Below are 18,249 nucleotides of genomic sequence, written 5' to 3'. Positions count from 1 at the left end.
AAGATTCGGATTAGTTTCATCTCCCCATTTAACCAGATCGGTCATGCGGCTGCTTTACTTAACCTATGTGACTTTCTGGGGCCACGTATGTATACGAGCGTCGCGACGCTCTGTATCTCTCTTGCCTTTTGCATCATGCACGACTTAGGCGTTTTCCGGTTTAGTGTCAGTACTAAAGTAATCCCGAAGGGATTATATAGGGAATTAGAGGGCACGTGGTAGTATGGCGAATGCACTGTACATCCTTGCTCTGAGTATAGTATGGACTATAAATAACGAGAGAGAGAGAGACAGAGAGAGAGAGAGAGGAATTAATAAATATATATTTATTGCGCGCGTGTAATAAAAGTCCTGAAGAGGGTGAAGGGTGGAGGAGGAGGGAGGAGCTCTATAAAAAGGGCTAAAAAGGAAAGTTAAGAGATACAAAAATTTCGGAAAATTTACGAACATGTTCGAAAGACAGTTTGTCAATAGTATATATTCTGACGTAAGAAATAAAGAAATATGGCGGTCCCCTTAGTTCCTCAAGTACACTAATGCGCCATCCGTGCCAACCCTAAGATTCGAAATGGCTCCCTTTGCCACGTGCCTGTACTTGAACCTGCCAGAAGTAAGCCGTGCATTTTTCTTCTTGTTGTAGTTTTTCTTTCTTTCTTTTTAATTCTCTCTTTTCTCTCTCTCCTTCTCACTCTCTCTCTCTCTCTCTCTATTTATCTATCTTTCGCCTCGCCAGACATTAGACGCTGTACCTAAGACCACTCTTTATTCCCTTTATGTTCAGACTCCTATCTCGTGCTTCGCGGGCTGGGTGATAATTCTGCTCTGCGAATTTCTCACAATCAAGCTACGTGGTACGAGACGTGATCCGTCGGGATGCTGCAAATTGAAAACGAATTCGGAATAAAAGATTCAATCGAAAATATTCTTTCCCTCTGAATCATATGTAATTTTACCTGTACCGTAGATATAGGTATACATATATGTCTGTAGAATTATACCTATATGTAAAGTATGTATTAATACGTTATATATATATATAGATATTCGCACATACATACCTATTCTCGTACTCTTAGTTATTACATTGTAATCCTAACAGGATATCCGGTGGCTGTGAAAAGCATAATAACGTTCTTCTTAAAATTTGCAACCCCTTTTGTCCTGCTTACCCCTTTTCTATACGTTCGTATTATTAGAGACACGTTCCAAATGAGCGTCGGGGTTCGTGTAAACGTACCTTGAGAAGCATTGTATTGGGATATCCTGGTCCCTATTTTTTTTTAACTCTCTTTAAATTTCTCTATATATCTTGTCTCTCTTTTTCTTCATCACTCTCACCCTCTCTCTCTCTCTCTCTCTCTCTCTCTCTCTCTCTCTCTTTCGTTCTCTATGTTAACGCGGTAAATTAACGTTGTACCAGGGCACCGGAAACTTTCCGTTACGACGACGGTTTGCCTGATCTTCCTGTCCTCGGTTGAAAACACGGGAAAGGTGGGCGGCACCTGCACTACGAGGTAGGAAAGTACAGGTTCGTTAAAAAGTGACGTATCCGCGCGAACGTTGCCAGGAACTACATTCTTCAATTTTCTCCTGCGATATTTTGAAACAAGCTGTATGCGAACAGGCGCACAAAGCAGGTGCCCTTCTTTAACCTGGCAACCCTGGCCACTGCTGGGATGGGAATATGAGTGCTTCTGACGGACAATATACAGGCTGTTTAAAATTGGAGAGTCCAGTAGCGAAAATGTTATTTTTGGAAAATTAATAAAATTTTCACAGTCCGATGGCTTTGTACGGTATTTATGGTAATTTTATTTAACGGATTTATTTTGAAAAACTCTGTATATTTAATCACTATTTTTATGGACTGAAAGGCGCTGTATCTTCAGCGAGCAGTTGAACGCATATTTTTTGGCTGGTCACTTGCTTTTTTGGGTTTACGTTAAGCGCGCGTTTCAAAGTCGGAAGAAATATGGCTACAGGTCCTTTCACTTTTAGTTTGGATATTCGGTCGTTCTGTGCTCTGAATTTAACGATATTTTACTCACCTGCCGGTTCCGTTCCTGTTATGCCTCGATGCTCTTGGTTCCCCATCTGTTCCGAGCCTTCCTTCTTTCAGTCAGTGTCCTTCCGTCCCTTCGTAAGGACCTCACGAGACGCGTTCCCTTTATCGCCACGTAGTGGAACAGAGAAAATTTTTCGTTGGATCGTATGGAACGCGAGCGACAATCGTTAAGCCTGTTCACAAGAGATCGACATGCAGTGGCTGTAATTTGAAACGCGAAAAACCTAATAATGATTGTGACAGTGTTATATAGTTAAAAAAGATTTTGGAAAATTTTCAAAAATATCAGACGCGATCGTTCCCGTAGAGAGGCTTTGATGAAAATTGAAAAATGACAAAGAAATTCATATATATATATATAATTAATTTTGGAAAAAATTTTGAATGACTTTTCTCGAAAATATTTTTTTATCTTAATTTCATTTTCCACCTGACGACATATCTGACTTCATATCTCGAATCAATTCTATCGGCTCTACGATGTTCAGCTATCTTAATTGTGGACGCGCCTTGTCTTTATCCTAATGGCGGTTTTTGTGATCGATGGGAATACCGAAAGTCGTTGCATGAGTTTTTGAATTTTTGTTATTGTCATTGCGCACGCGTGGCATTGCTCGATCAATCGTCGATCGTGACGAACGATCAATGGATCGATATCGAAAATTGAAATTTTTCGTACATAAATTGTGAAGTGATAGCAGTGTTAAAAAAAAAATAAAAAATCTTGAATTATAATTTTTTTTTAAACAACCATTCAATTCTGTAATCGATCCGTTTCTACGTGCATTTATCCGAATTTGACTGGTCGACATCTTCACTCAATTTGGATCCTTCGGGGAACGGTGGGACAATCATGGTGCGATTTTACGGTACGAGTTGAATTGAGGTAAAAATGAAATTAACCAAAGTAATTAAGAACTTTGATAAGCATCAGCTTTGCGTGGACGTGAAAAAAAAAAAACGGATGAAAAATTAATGTAGCTTTTATAGTAGCTAAACGTCTGAGGGTTTAAGGGATTGCCCGTGAGAATTTGGCTGATTAGCTTTTTCGAAATTTACCTAAATAACCATTGATAACGTGAAACATTTTTTTTTATTTAAAAAAAACATCTTCAGCCCTAGTAAAAAAAAATTTTTTTCCGTATTACCTACATTGAAACGGTTTTCAATGTCTGCTTATAGCCAGTCGAAAATAGGCGGTTTCACCTAGGGCGGACACTTATTCTGACCCAGGGCAGAAAACGTGTACTTTCTGACTACCAAATTAGTTGCTGACTCCGTTTAATACCTGTCAGAATTAAATTTGTTTATTGTAAGCTTCTCAATATCTGTCACTCTGACAGTTGTTGTGTTTGCCATGTGTTGCTGCGCGATCGTTCTGAAATTGTCTCCTTTCGACTGGCTCCAAACATTAAACTCCCAGTTTCAATGCAATATGAAAGATATATTACGTGACCCGGAATGAAACACGATTTCCCACGTCGGGTGACGTCAGCCCTCTCCTACTGCTCAGTCAGCCAACTTCACCCTAGTATGAAATCGTCTTGTTTCATCCCTTGTCACACGATATACTATTCTCCTATAATCCTGAGTTTGATTTTTGCAAAAATCATTATCATCGCCTTTTTTTTGTATATTTCATCAATTTTAATTTTTATTTGTCTGAAACGTCAACTTATCAACCCATCACCACCCCACCCGTACCAACCTCCACTCACTCGTTATCTGAAAAATTAGCCCAAATCAATTTCATGCTTGCTAAACGCAAGCGGCAATATCGAAAAAAAAGTGTTTATTCACGAATAACAAAAACATACTGATATATCCTTATCAACCCTCATATCCCGTTATCATCGATTATGCTCGATCAATGATAATTTATGGTTTCTTTACGTTGCTTTTACACTCGCGTATCAGTTCGATCATTATAACTTAATCTATAGATCTTCCTCTATGATTATACAAGTGAGTAGGAAAATAACAGGATTATCCTATAATTACGTAATAAATTGTAATAAGGCCTTACCGCGCAATAGCGTAATAGGAAATAGTGATTACAGATTTGTAGTATTTACAAAAAAAGGTCTCCGAGCCTTATATAGAGGTTTTAAGGGAAATATATAAGATTTGTCCATTTTCATTTTCTTATGGCCATTTTCATTGGCGTCTCGTGGAAAATGATTTTCGTCGCTACGTCACTGCATCCGAATTCAGTCCTGACATTTCCTGTAGATTGACTACAATGACAACTGGAGAAATGCTGGAACATTTGTTTTCTGGAATTTAATTTATCATCTGTACGCGACTGATAGAGAGAGCGTCCCGACGTCCTGCTTGAGAGCTAATAACGTTGCTAATATTTACTTGCTATATATATAAAATTTGGCATTGGGGTCTTTTGGAGACGAATATTCTTCGAATTTTTATCAAAGATACGAAATATATATGTATGTATATATATATTTTGAGACGTTTCGTGATTTTTGTGTCTTAGGAATCACGAGACTTTTTGTAGGGTTTGTGCACAGGGCAGGCGTCTTTAGAAACAATTTAGACACTGGAGTTTTCAAGATAACAAAATAATGATATATTGTCCTATAACTTACAGACTAGGTATCCTTAATATTCTATTTTGCTCTCTCTCTCACACACATACACACACTTTACAATTGTCTCTAGCTTGCCTGTAATACCACAGGCGACAAGAACTCTTTTTGTTTACTTTATTATGTCTGCTAGCCTTTTGGATTGGAGAGAGGTAGCTGGAACCACGATACAGCAGATTGCACAATGCGTCCGAAGACCGTGGTCCAGTTGAAGGTTAGGATGATAATGATTCAGTACCCACGGGAGATCACAATGAACCCCGTTTGCTGAATCCCTTATCTTAAGGATAGGTTCGACTCAGACAGCTACTAATCACAATGATATTGGGAGCTGAGCTTTTTAAGGAGTGTGGTTGTTATGTAGTGGTCGATTTCTGACAGCTCAGGCACAATGCCTTCGATGCAGAAGATCTACAAGGATGTCCTTAGGCCTGGTAAGAGCTATGGGATGCTCAGACAGCTACTAATCACAATGATATTGGGAGCTGAGCTTTTTAAGGAGTGTGGTTGTTATGTAGTGGTCGATTTCTGACAGCTCAGGCACAATGCCTTCGATGCAGAAGATCTACAAGGATGGCAGATTTCCTGATACAGGGTGGAGACACAATGCTTTCCAAGACCAGGATCTGCCCAGGATGAGTTCCCACAGTTCGCAGTACAATACTGTTCACTGGTTCGCTCTGGAACAGAGGATTGGTTTTCTCCTAGCTTTTTAATAATTTATACTTTCCAAATCTTTACTGGCTTCTTGTCGTCTTGTGGTGTCGTCGAGTGGACCGACTGAATTGAGTGATTCGAGTGAGTTCCTATCGAGGAAGCCGCTGCTTATATCCTCGGTAGAAATACGTTAAAACTAGTGGGGATAACGATTTTTATCCACCCGAGGTGTTAACGTCGCTTTTTGGATTTGATATTTTGATTTATTATTTGATTTGATTATTTGATTTGACCAATTGGATTACCGGTTTCTTCAAGTACCGGCTTACTGGTATTTCTATTGTCTTCGGCGCGTGCCCGCTTATAGCGTCTGGGCACTTGTTTGTTTTGATTTTAGTCTGTCGACTGTATTCCGGATTCTAGGAATGTTAAAGGTAATAACTTCTAATATTATATCCTCATGACTGTCGCTGTGACTAGATTCAAGGGAATTATGCAATATTAGAGAATTGAAGGTCCTATATTCTCTTTCCTTTATCGGCGTCGCTGTGAGAGGTCGATAGGATTATTGAGGAATTCTAGGATTGGAGGAGTTCTCTCAGATACTGTTATGCACATCCACAGTGCGCTATGCACTCTTATGTGGGGCTCTTGACGTATCAATCATCGAGAATGAATGATTGGGAAGGAAAAAGGATAAAGGATAGGGGGGTATAAGGTCGGAACGTTACAATATATATATATATCAGATTATCGCATTTGTCACATGCATCCTGGATATCAATATTCCAATGCATCCCTGTAAAGTTGTCGTAGGCAGCTGTCGGTAACGTGAATTTCAGGTGACGTTATCGACTAAGCAAGATTTTTCCAAGCGACGCCAATCGACGAGACGTCATGTTGAGAATTGGAAAAAAAAAAAGTAAAGAAAAGTCGGACGAATATTCTTCGAATTTTTATCAAAGTGTCAGAGCCAGGTACCCATCGCGTTTTCATTGCACACGTGTATGCATGCAGTTACGTGTAAGTTGGAATACGTCGGAAATGCAAAAAAAAAAATTAAAAAACAAAAATTGGAAATTTTTACGAAAAAATATTTGACACATTTCATTGCTATGGTTAACTTTTTTTTTGACTTTTTACAATTTCCTTATCGACACGGTACCAGACCTTCCTTCATCCATCCGTCACGATGCACCACTTACTTCAGGGCACCGAAAGTAACAATGAATAAATGACAGTCAAGTAGAAACTGCATTCACGTCGGATGGAAAATTCTTTTAGAATGTCTTTACTCCCCCCCAGAGGCTTGACGCGCCCGTGTACCCAGTGGATATGTGGGTGAACGCCGTCGCCGACTTGTGGGTACATCTTGCGCTGTTGGTAACACAGTCCTTTGAGTGTACTACGACTTGCAAATAGTGCGCTCAATGTAAATGCAACGAGCTATATTTTTTTCATGGGCGAAACTCCCTATACTGTATATATGTATATAGGATATATGGGTTAGGACATTTTTATTCTCTACTATGCTTTTTTTTTTATTTGAAGCCACAATATTACATCTAGCTTGAAATAACTCACTTTCTTGAACCAGATGGTTAACCTGGTCGGATTCATACACGAAAGATCTCATTTTGATCTACCGAAACGAGATACTGTATACAGAGTTGCTCGTGAAATTTTTATGAGGCAATATGTACAGAACGAACGTCGACGAATTAATCTCTGTTTTACTTTTGACCGTATTATATTGAAAAAAAAAACTTTCTACTTGGAATTGTTGTTTTTCTTTTTTATGAAAAATATTCATTAAATTCATGATCATATCCACCGTATGTATCCTCGGGACTCGTTACGTTAATTCGCTCACGTCAATTACGGTACGTTGTATCCCTCGGGAGATAAGAATAATAATAATAATAATACTTGCTTCATTACCCTCTACATGGTGTTACGAAATAATTAGTAAAGTTAAGTGTATCATGTTGGAAGAAACTGTACAAACTCGAATGGCCTCAAGTCAAAAAAATGTTGTATCGAAATATGCGAGTTTTTGCGTCTTTTCAAAATTTGTTAGTTTAATGTAAAATTAATACGTAATTCAAGTTCAGGTAGTATAATCTGAAGCAGGTATTGAAAAAATTGGTCGTGAGAGTTCAGAAGAGCCAAGGTGAAAGGACCTGTAGATAGGAGGACACCAATAGCGATACAGGGATGTTTAGAAAGGGTCACAAGAAACGTAACTGAATTAGGATAAAATTCATCTACTTGCGAAACGCCGAGTAAACTGACTCCGCCGGGGTGATAATTAATAACGTCATCAATGTTAATTAGCAGCAGGGAGCGCAAAGGTAAAACGTATACGAGTATTTTATCTCGTTGGAAATATATCTTGATCTAAGATTTGAGCAATTTGTTGAATTAATAATTAAGCGGTACGATTAACTAATCACGCAATATAGGGATTCGCATTGTAACACGAGGTGGCAATGACTCGTTCGAAAATCCCGCGCCGACGGAACTTTTGTTATGGTGGCGCTGCAGGCGTCCAGACTACCAACAATGCATAGCGAAGTCACGGACTGACGATGTCAATAGACATCTGTCTTGAGATTGAAATTGGGGACGTAGAAAAGCTAAAAAAGAAGAAAAAGAAAAGATATCAGTGCGTTTTTCTTTTTTTCCGCGATATTCCTTCACGTCAGTGACAGTTCCGTGCGTTTACTGCTATTTTCTTTCGCGAGATATTCTTTGCCTCGAATGTCTCTTGGTGGTTCGACATGTTGAAAATTGTCAAAAATTCGTAGGAAATTATATATCACCCACTCCTCATCCTATGTCAAGAGATTTTCGTTGATTCTCCCGCGCACCCTGGGGATCTGAGGAAAACGAAGTAGGAAGGTTACTCTTTAGTCGTCGAACATTTTTAAAAGGTTTTATGGTAAAAAGTATGACGATCTTCTTTCACAGGAAAAAACCCTCTAGGCGGATCCTTTGATTAATTGCGAGAAACTGAGGGATAGATAAAAAAATTTCTTCAATTTTTCTTTGAATTAATTTTTTAATTTTCAAAACTACCACCTTAAAATAGACACCAAGTAACGCATTTGACTAGGGTAGTCACTCTCGAATTAATCATCCTGTATATTTGTACCGTATGACGTATCGTAATTTGCGATCATTATTTTCTTGTCTTTTCCATCTATATACCGAAGGTCGCCTATTTTATTGATTTCCAATTTAATCGATCCTCTATCCTACGTAATATACAGTAACGTCCAATTGAAGTGCAACACTTGAATTTTTTTACATTTCTGTGAAAGTATGACAGATTTCGAAAAACCAAAGACATATTTTTTAGGAAATTTCCTTTCCGTTCGAATGGTAAAGGTTTTATCCCGATCGGATACAAAATGGGCGTATGGCAGGGGTTGGAGTGAAAAAATGCATTTTGGAACTTTTTGAAAAATTCGAGATCTAGTAGTTCCGGCAGGAAATTTATATTTTTAATCAGGTCACGAGAGAGAGCATCCTTCGGCATTAAAAAAACACCCCCATTGAACCCCTGTAGGATCACTCTAGGGGGAGTTACACCCCCTTGAAGTGAAAACACTTAAATGGCCGTAACTTCCGAACGCGCCGGCCAATCTGGTCCAGTTTCTGCATGATATCATCTTTAATGATACTGCACGTTCTCAAGTATGAGTTTGCTAAGGGGTTAAATTATCCGTTTGAAGAAACGCCTAAATTTTGCGAGTTCTGCTCGAGGCGCTCGGGGGACAATTGCTTGGCGCGCGTGGTAGAGTAGTAGTCCCCCGAGCGCCTCGAGCGGAACTCGCAAAATTTAGACGTTTTTTCAAACGGATAATTTAACCCCTTAGCAAACTCATATTTGGATGATTAAAAGCGCGTTTTAATCGTTGAAGTCTCAGCTACAACGTCGATAAATATGAAACTTCTATTTCATCGCATTCCTAATGAAAAATGGCGGGGAAGCTTCGGGTGCGCTTGCGAAATCTCGAGATCTCCGTCACGGGATCATCTCCGAGAACAATAATTTTGTGAGAATCTGCAGTATCATTAAAGATGATATCATGCAGAAACTGGACCAGATTGGCCGGCGCGTTCGGAAGTTACGGCCATTTAAGTGTTTTCACTTCAAGGGGGTGTAACTCCCCCTAGAGTGATCCTACAGGGGTTCAATGGGGGTGTTTTTTTAATGCCGAAGGATGCTCTCTCCCGTGCCCTAATTAGAAATACGAATTTCCTTCCGGAACTACTAGTTCTCGAACTTTCCAAAAAGTTCCAAAATGCACTTGTTCACTCCAACCCCTGCCATTCGGCCATTTTGTATCCGATCGGGATAAAACCTTTACCATTCGAACGGGAAGGAAATTTCCTAAAAAATTTGTCTTTGGTTTTTCGAAATCTGTCATACTTTCCCAAAAATGTAAAAAAATTCAAGTGTTGCACTTCAATTTGACGTTACTATATATATATATATATATATATATATATATATACACCACACGTACATTTGTGTTATTTAATTTTCATTCGAAACGGCACGAATGTCCTCTTGCAATTACGATGACATAATTTTTATATCGACATCCTAATGAAATCCATACTTCATTAGTGGCGCCATGACGCGATTAAACCTGGTTGGAGATAAAATTTCTAATGCGAATGTATAATTAAGTTGGCAGCCATTAGCTGATACCCTTTGGTGTCTCCCACGTGCGTACGGAATCGTCTATCGCTATTAGCAAGAATTAAAATGAGACGACAGTACGGAGGATAGGGTATACGAAGCATCTGGCATAAGGGGTGTTGTCCATCCCTAAATTTAAAGGTTACGGTCTCATTGCGGTAAACCACCCCTTAATTTATTGGCACAGCGACACCCCCGGCTGCCCCATAAATATGTACACGATTCCGAGTGACGAGGGAATAAAAAAAATGCTGGGGATGGAACTAAGTCAGTTCACTCTTTCTTATGGGGTTGAAATCGAATTTTTACATTCACTCCAGAAAACCCATATCGACTTAACCTCCCCCATTCTTCTTTTAAGTCCTGAATTAAACTTTATACGTCCTCCGAATATACCGGGTTAATGGATGCACGTTAAAGACAAAGCATTCTCATTTTACATAAACAATATTAATTTCTCCGTAATAAACTTTCTTACCCTTCTGGAAAGCCAAACTTTTGCCCCGGCACGAATATCACGAGTCAACATTTTTTTTTAACAAACTGAAACCTTCGCAACGAGGGTGGTCCGGGTGCCTCAAGTAAATTTGAGGGGGTACAAATAAAAACGAGGGACGTCGGAAGAAAAATCTATTATTTTTAGGAAATTTTGGAAATTCTTTTTTTTCTCTTCCTTCACGTCACTTCCCTATTTTCATTTCTCTTTAATTTCCCACCTAAAGAAAAGCACGATCTGCGTTTTAAACGAAAACTGTATTCTCGATGTGAGAATTTTAAAGCGACGTGATTCCACTTCTCGCTAATTGAATTTCCCGCCAACTTTTGATTGGATTTACCGTCAATCCGATTGATATGGTGAATATTCGAATTCCCGTGGCACTACGTCCGACGCTCTACTAGTCCCTGGGAGTCGTAGGAAGAACTCTATAGAGCGCACGCCGCCCCAATAACTCTATATAGGACAAAGAAATATTTCCTGTCGAGGGGCGGTTGGTAATGATAACCATGCTTTACGTAAAACTCGTTTAATCATCTTTCTCGTTGAATAATAATCGCCGTCCACAATACTATAAATAATGCAACATCACAGTCGCGGTAATAAAGATATTAGTGATGACTCATTTATTCAACCCCTTTTCAAGAGGGTAACATGCCGTCCGATAATGAATTACGCAAATTCACGCGAATTCATTAATTACGGAAACATCTCGTGTTTAACGTCTATACGATTAACTTCGCTTAACAGCAATTAATTATTCAATCAGTCGAGCGCTGAAAACTTTTACAACGTGAAAACGTTAGACATGAAAAAATCGTCTGACAACAGTTCAAACGAACGTTTAATCTACAATATAGATAATATGCACTTGGTGCAGATAATTATTTTTAACTGACACAAACTTTAGAAAAAAAAAAAAAAGACTAGAGCGCAAGGGAAAAATTATATACTTTCGTGAGGGTTTGCAATTTCTCCACCATTTTGTTGTGCTTTCGTAGCTCTAGCGTCGATTGATACAACTAACGGTATATGAAACTCTGATAACGAGCCTTGGTAATGGTACAGGGTGAAACGCCCTATAGGCTATCAGTAAAAGGTCAAGCGAGGTCATAATGCCTGGAAATTCTATACGACCTCCTCGCGGATTGACCACCTACGTGGAGTCAGGTGGCGTTAGCGATTTTACTCGAGAGACAGAAATTCTCTGAAGTTTAATTTACTGGATAATCGAATGCGCCGTGTCGCCGTTTACATTTTATGGCACATTTGTCCAGCAAACCTTAATAACGCGAAATAACCTCTTTGTCCTCTCCTGGACGTCGACGTGCTGGTGTGATTCGCGAACGTAAGTCAGAAGCCGATCGACGCGCCATCGTTCCGTACGGCAATCATGGCTACTTTTAATGTTATGCTGGTGTTATGCCAGAGGTGTATACCTAACACTTTATTCGACAGCCTTCAAACCCTGAAGACTTTCCTTATGGCGATCCTCATGAGAATAATCGTACAGCTCGAGACCTCGTTTCGCAAGGAAGCGAAATTATTTCCTGTGCGAAGAAGAAATCTTGAAAGTAGAAAAGAATCTTTCACACGTAACAATAAGCCACTTTTCACTACTTTCATTTACATGGATGTTATCGGCTTGAATCACGATAACGACGACAAAGAAAAAAAATACTTTCCTGCATGGATAAATACCTTTTTCTTTTATTCCATAAATATATCACGTGACAGATCCCTTGTATCGCTCGTGAAGATTGTCAATGGCGAAGTGTTGTTCAGCAAGCGACTGATCGAATGGGTATGTTGATCTTCGATGTTTACACAATCCATTGCGTAATTGAAACGTATGCAAAATGAAAAGCGACGGTAATAAAGAATGTTGTAAACAAAAATTATGATGACTGTCATTTACATTGGACGTAACGACGTCGTTTGTGTCATGAAAACGAGTTAAGCATCTCTTGTTCACGACGCCATTGGAGCTTTGACTGTAAAGCAGAAGATTGCGTTAATGGAATACAAGAGAACCACGATTTTAAGTCACCGGAAACGACAGTGTCGAAACTGGCTTTTCACTACGACACACACTTACCTACCTGAACAGGATCTACCTGGCATCAGGGTACGTTCAAAAGACACGAGTTGCCGTGACTGAGATAAAAGTACCTCAAAGACACTGCATTGTTTAATTAAAATTCTCTGACTGGTCCTGCAGTGTGTACATACAATTTTCCATGACAGCTTACAGTGTGTTGTATAGAGAAGAAACGAATAAAATTATACCAAAACATCATTACGAGCACAGCATTTGAAATAAAAGCGATATAGATAACGGTCGTGAATCTATCTCCATAAGCAGGAACATTTCGATAAGTCGATCCGTCGTATCCTCCACGAGTTTTGACGCGTCTTGCAGTATGGAAATTGTCGGTCTGGCAATCTTCTCGAGAATGCGGAAATGGCCGACTGGATATAAAAATGAAGTAGCTCTAAGGTTCCGAGGGATCTTTGGTGGGTCGAAGAGTCGACATTCCAGGGACCCAGATATAAAGGAGACGTCTCAGCCGAGGGAAAGTCACGGTCAGAAAGAATGGAGGTTATGGTATACCGGGTATAGAATGGGCCTTAATGGTGGGGATAAGGCAGCTGTTTGGCCGGTAAGCAGGGTCGCCCCATGTGTATCCGCCGGCAATTCGACATCGGTTGCGTCGCGGGAAGGCGTCCTTGTCGTTGAGTCGTCAAGCGTCGTCTGTCAAAAGTGTAGTACGAGTTGTCCGTTAAAACAAAAGTGGATTTCGATTTGTTGCCGTGAAAGTGTAAGAGTGAATATACGACGAAGAGGGAAATGAAAATGGTGCGAGTGCTGGAAAGAACGAGAAAGAAAAAAGTATACACTGAAATTGAGTGTCTCGAGAGCTGTTGCAATTCGTTCTTCAATTCGTAGACAAGCTCTGTCTTGTGGATGCTTACGTTTCTACGTATATTCACGAGGGAATTTTTTACTTTATCACTCAAGGATTTTCTGTGCTTTATATCTACGTACTGTGATACAACAATAGGTAAGTCATTCTTCTACTCGTAAATTTAATTCTCTCGTGATATCTCTCTGGAAGAAGCACAAAATGTCGAAGTTCTACATTCAATTGCAACCCCCTCTAATATAATGGTAGGATACGTAATATATATGAGTTGGTGGAATGACTTTTGATTTCTATAATACCCGAATATATCTCTTGCACGTTGCGTTACGTAATATCGACCAATTTTTTTTTACTGGTTTTTTTCTGCAGCGTTCTTTGCTATTTGGGAACGATGAACTTTGTCCTTTTGAAATACGTACGACCAAGTGAATCTTTGCAAGTATCAAAGCGTCTTATTGTACGAGTAAAATAAAGTTTGATTAAATTTACTGAAAGGAACAAATCAATTTAAATGTTGCGCCACTGGCATTCGGCAATCTTCGTTATCGTCATTGGAAGAATAACCTCAAAAAAGGTAAAAGCTATTGATACGTAAAATTAAAAGTGAAACACGCAGGCTGTGTAGTTGTTGCACAGAAGGAAAAATTCAGTACAAAGAGCATCGGAAGGGAAGTGTGATTGCTCTTATCAGTACGAGTGCCAAGATAAATTGAGAGAAAATCGCAAAATACTCTGTGAAAGAAGGGTGGACGAGCAGGCGAAAGTACAAAAATGACAGTTCACAACGAATCAATTTTATGGCGATATAAGAGCACATGAAAAACATTTTAAGTTATTCTGCAGGATCTGGCATTGGATATGTCTGTCTTTTCATGTCCAACACGTCTCTGATGATTCTCTGTACTAGTATTACCAAAGTTTATTAATTTCAGACTAGTGAGTGGCGTTCGTTCATTGGCTTAACAGGAGAGACGCCGCTTTGTCCTGGACGAATCGAATTACTAGAACACGAAGATAAAACGGATCATTTGAACTAGCCTTCAGTACTAGAAGCTTTATCCTTTATATACATATATATATACATATATATAAAAAGGATAAGACAAATGTAGAGACGCAAGTATCTCTCTCCTTCTTCTTATAACTTTTCAATTTCCTTTTTCATTTATTATCCCACTCTCTCGCCTGTATATTTATCTCTCTCAACGATTTCTATCTTACTCCAGCACCCTTGTCCTCCTCGATTCTGCAGTGAATGCTAGGCTGTCAATTTTCTCCTAATTCCACCAATAATTGGCCCAACCAAGAGAGCTTTTGTAGAGATTGTTCGGAGGCGTTAAAACAGGAAACGGTCAATGGCACTTCCTCCCCGTACAATTTTCCATTGTCATAATTTCTATACTATCCATATAGCTATATTGGATCTAACATCGCGTTATTTATTTCTAGATGCAATCCTACCACGAACAGTGACGTATCCTGTGTTTCCTACGGTTCGTCACCCTGCGAGGCCTTCGACCTCGTAATCAAGCTTTCTCCCTTCTTTCGTTCCTCTAAACGATCTAATAGACTTACTCGTTATCACTACGATTATGTCATTATTTCTTATTCCCTTGTTATCTACACAATAAACCCAAGGGTCCATGTAGTTATGAATTAAGAATCAATTGTGACAATTATTTATATATTTCTAGGGGAGAAAAAAATGTTTTAACCGTCAAACCTGCCGGACGATCTGAGAACTATAATTGAGATTGACAGATCCCATGATAAGGAAGGGTCAATTTCTTTCAATATACAATCAATGACTATGGAGACTTTCACGTTAGATCTTTGCTCATTTTTATTCCTTCTCTACCCTCTATACTCCGTGACTCTCGGCACCCTTATCTACAATTCTTATCAGATGTCGCACACCTTGTTCTCACGAGATTCTACATGCGTGCTCGACTCAATCTCGTTCTGTGATTGGTCCCGATCCTAAACCAACTTATTACACGGAACGGACGCCAGCAATAAAATTTATTGCTACGGTAAATTGGCCGAGTGGCTTTGCAGGAGACAGCCGGCACCCTCTTCCTTCGTAATGGGCAATTGTCCACGAAGAATTGCCTAAGTGTGCGTCCTAAGTAAATAATAAACCCGTTTCGACTTCATCGTCGCTACGTTGTAAAGCGCCTTGAGGAGACTCAGCTACGTTACGTCTACGTCGAATTGAACTTATCTTTCAGTATGAAATTATTTTTCTTTATTTTCTTCTTCTTTGTCGCAGGATAGTTACTCTCAGGAATAAATGGTATCTCTTGGCGACCAATCAAAATTCTCTCGGAACGTTCTCATCGCGCTAGAACGATTTTATTTTTTTCTCTTTTACCTACAAGTTACCCTTCTCTACTTTACCGACGGATTATCTCTACTTTACATAGCGAGAACTTTAATACGTTACTTGAATTCTTTTCTAGTTAGCAAGTCGACAGAGTTAACAACCACTATCAGACTCCATTTTGTGCTTTAGTGCTCTGTATACTTCTTGGTATATTTGTAGTTTTCACAGATTACGACATAATGTATTATATCAGTGGTGACTGTAAAAGCATTTGAGCATTGAACACTTTTTTGTAGAAGACCCTTTTTAAATTTTACGTTTCGAGCTAAGCTTTATGACTTGTTGGATTTTCTCAGTTTCGTGAAATGCTTTGAAACTTTTGACATTTATGCTTCTTCCAGAGTTTTTATTTTTAATTGTATTTGTTTAATTTTTTATAAGCGGGATCATCCCGTGAGTTATTTTATTTTACTTTGTTCTTTTGCAGCTTTATCGTACCAAAGATCGGACAAAAGCCAAAGAATGGGATAAGAATGTAATTTATTGTGCCAAAGAGTGGAGGAGTAAGGACTGGCAATTAAATAATATATCTCCGAACAAGAGGGATACTTTGCCGTTAATCCTATCAAGGGATAACGCAACGAAGAGAAGACAAAAGAATAGATCCAAATGAAATTCCGAAAGTCATCGGAGCGCTCGCCAAAGATGGAACTCTTGTCGAGGAGGTCCTCGGGGAACCGGATGTCGACGCTGAAGAGATCTAGATCCTTCCGTGCCTCGATCCGACTGGTATCCAAGATAAGGAATCACGCGAGTCACCGGCTCGCCACGAACTTCGAAGTGTCGCCGGTGTCGCTAGTGTCGCCAGTATCCTTGAACCCGACGGGCGTGGAGGAGGATAAAAGGATTCGCAAGGATTCGAATAAAGAGTCCTACGTTGGCACTGATGATTGTAATGAAATTCAAGGGCAAAATGAAGTGGAGCGCGAAAGAGGTCATCAGAATAAACAGGATCAGATCTTCAGTAAGGAGACAAAGCTAACCAAGGATCTCAAGTGCAAGTTATCCTTCACGGATAGGATATTGGGGAAGCACAAAAAGCTACAAGATCCTGAACAGGATACGAGCAACGTCCTTAAGTCGCCAAAGAGTTCAGTGAAATTCTTTAAACGTAAAATTAATACCAGCAATACTTTAATCGAGAGTTCAAAGGACGACGATTATTCGGCCAGGATGTCCAATCCTGCGGGAGAATATAATTCCTACGAGAATCCCACCTTCTTGCTGGATAGGTCTGTGGACGCGGAGATGACATCTCACGTTAATGGCGAATCCGAAATTCCTTGCTACTTCCTCGGCGAGGACTGTCTGTGCGATAAGGACGATAACGTGTCCTGTGAGAAATCAGCAGATAAGAGAATTCTATCGGTAGACGATAAAGACAATGTCCTGTACAGAGAGAAGGACTACGACTTCGAGGAAATAGATTGTCTGGACGCGAGGAACGGTCACAGGGATAATAATAATATTAAAACGGAAGTCCACGCTGGAGAGGATAATTGTAATGGCGAATCGCAGGAGCGTGTCCTCCAGTGCGAAAATAACTCGCAGGATCACACGAGCGTGTCAAAGTCCTCGCGAAATAGGACTGTCGACAATTTTACCAATTTTTGGATCACCAGTCGCGGCGCCAGCTTTCGTAGCAAAAGGAATGGTCGCAAGAAAACTACTAAGGATTCAAAGGATGCCGAATCGACATTCGACGAACCACGTGTCCTTGTGACAACCACTTCCGGGACAAGTAGGACAGGATTTCGCAAAAATTTATTTTCGGCTTATCTCCATAAATGAATTGCAGTTGATTTATATTTCGAAAAATCTAAAATGTACTCATATGCGAATACGTAAATTCAATTATGTCCAATGGAAATTGAAAAAAAAAGATACTTTTAATCTCAGTCACGAATGCCAATTACGCCATACGTACATCCTGCATTCCGTACCAAAACAAATTGACATTGATTTCCGGTTTTGTCATTGTCGTGACGCTTACAACAATGACAGGTCTGAAATTCAATGATCTCTTTTTTTAACTTCCGTTTAATTATCTCAACATCTCTCTCTCTCTCTCTCTCTCTCTTTCTCTCTCTAACTAGATAATTGTTAAGTAACAATCGTGACACAGTTTCATAATGAAAACAGTCAGGTTAACTTCCGTTTAATTATCTCAACATCTCTCTCTCTCTCTCTCTCTCTCTTTCTCTCTCTAACTAGATAATTGTTAAGTAACAATCGTGACACAGTTTCATAATGAAAACAGTCAGGTCACTCTAGGTATGATTTAGAAAAAAAAACTTAACACTCATATTACAACTGTAATTTTTTCTTTCTAAGCTTCGAGCAACACTATAAGATATGCAGGCTAACTGCAGTAAGACGCACTTTAATGCATAGT

The 18,249-nt window shown here is 39.4% G+C and overlaps 1 protein-coding gene and 1 long non-coding RNA gene across 6 annotated transcripts in view; one reads left to right on the top strand and one right to left on the bottom strand.

The window, feature by feature from the left end:
* The window catches only part of LOC107267862 (ankyrin repeat and fibronectin type-III domain-containing protein 1), an 80,153-nt gene that overhangs the window by 51,096 nt on the left and 10,808 nt on the right, over window positions 1-18,249 (top strand). For 2 of the 5 annotated variants that reach the window (XR_001537700.2, XM_015740018.2), the window contains exons 1-2: window positions 13,228-13,606; window positions 16,282-17,595. The exons of the other annotated variants lie outside the window; for them this stretch is intronic. Coding sequence is in view for 1 of the 2 variants with exons in the window: in XM_015740018.2 (XP_015595504.1) it covers window positions 16,464-17,595 (1,132 nt within the window). In the remaining variant the exon portion in view is untranslated. Of the gene's footprint in view, window positions 1-13,227; window positions 13,607-16,281; window positions 17,596-18,249 lie in introns of those variants that run through there. 5 annotated transcript variants of the gene reach the window in all.
* On the bottom strand, window positions 11,295-12,742 carry LOC112494363. Its single transcript, XR_003059716.1, has 3 exons — window positions 12,640-12,742; window positions 12,243-12,535; window positions 11,295-12,091 (listed from the first exon to the last, which is right to left on the bottom strand). It is a non-coding gene; the product is annotated as an uncharacterized LOC112494363 (long non-coding RNA).

Source organism: Cephus cinctus, unplaced genomic scaffold (assembly GCF_000341935.2).
Source record: "Cephus cinctus unplaced genomic scaffold, Ccin1 Ccin1_scaffold0457, whole genome shotgun sequence".
Taxonomy (NCBI): domain Eukaryota; kingdom Metazoa; phylum Arthropoda; class Insecta; order Hymenoptera; family Cephidae; genus Cephus; species Cephus cinctus.
The sequence above is the reverse complement of the archived record's forward strand: the minus strand, read 5'-3'. Positions and strand labels throughout refer to the sequence as shown.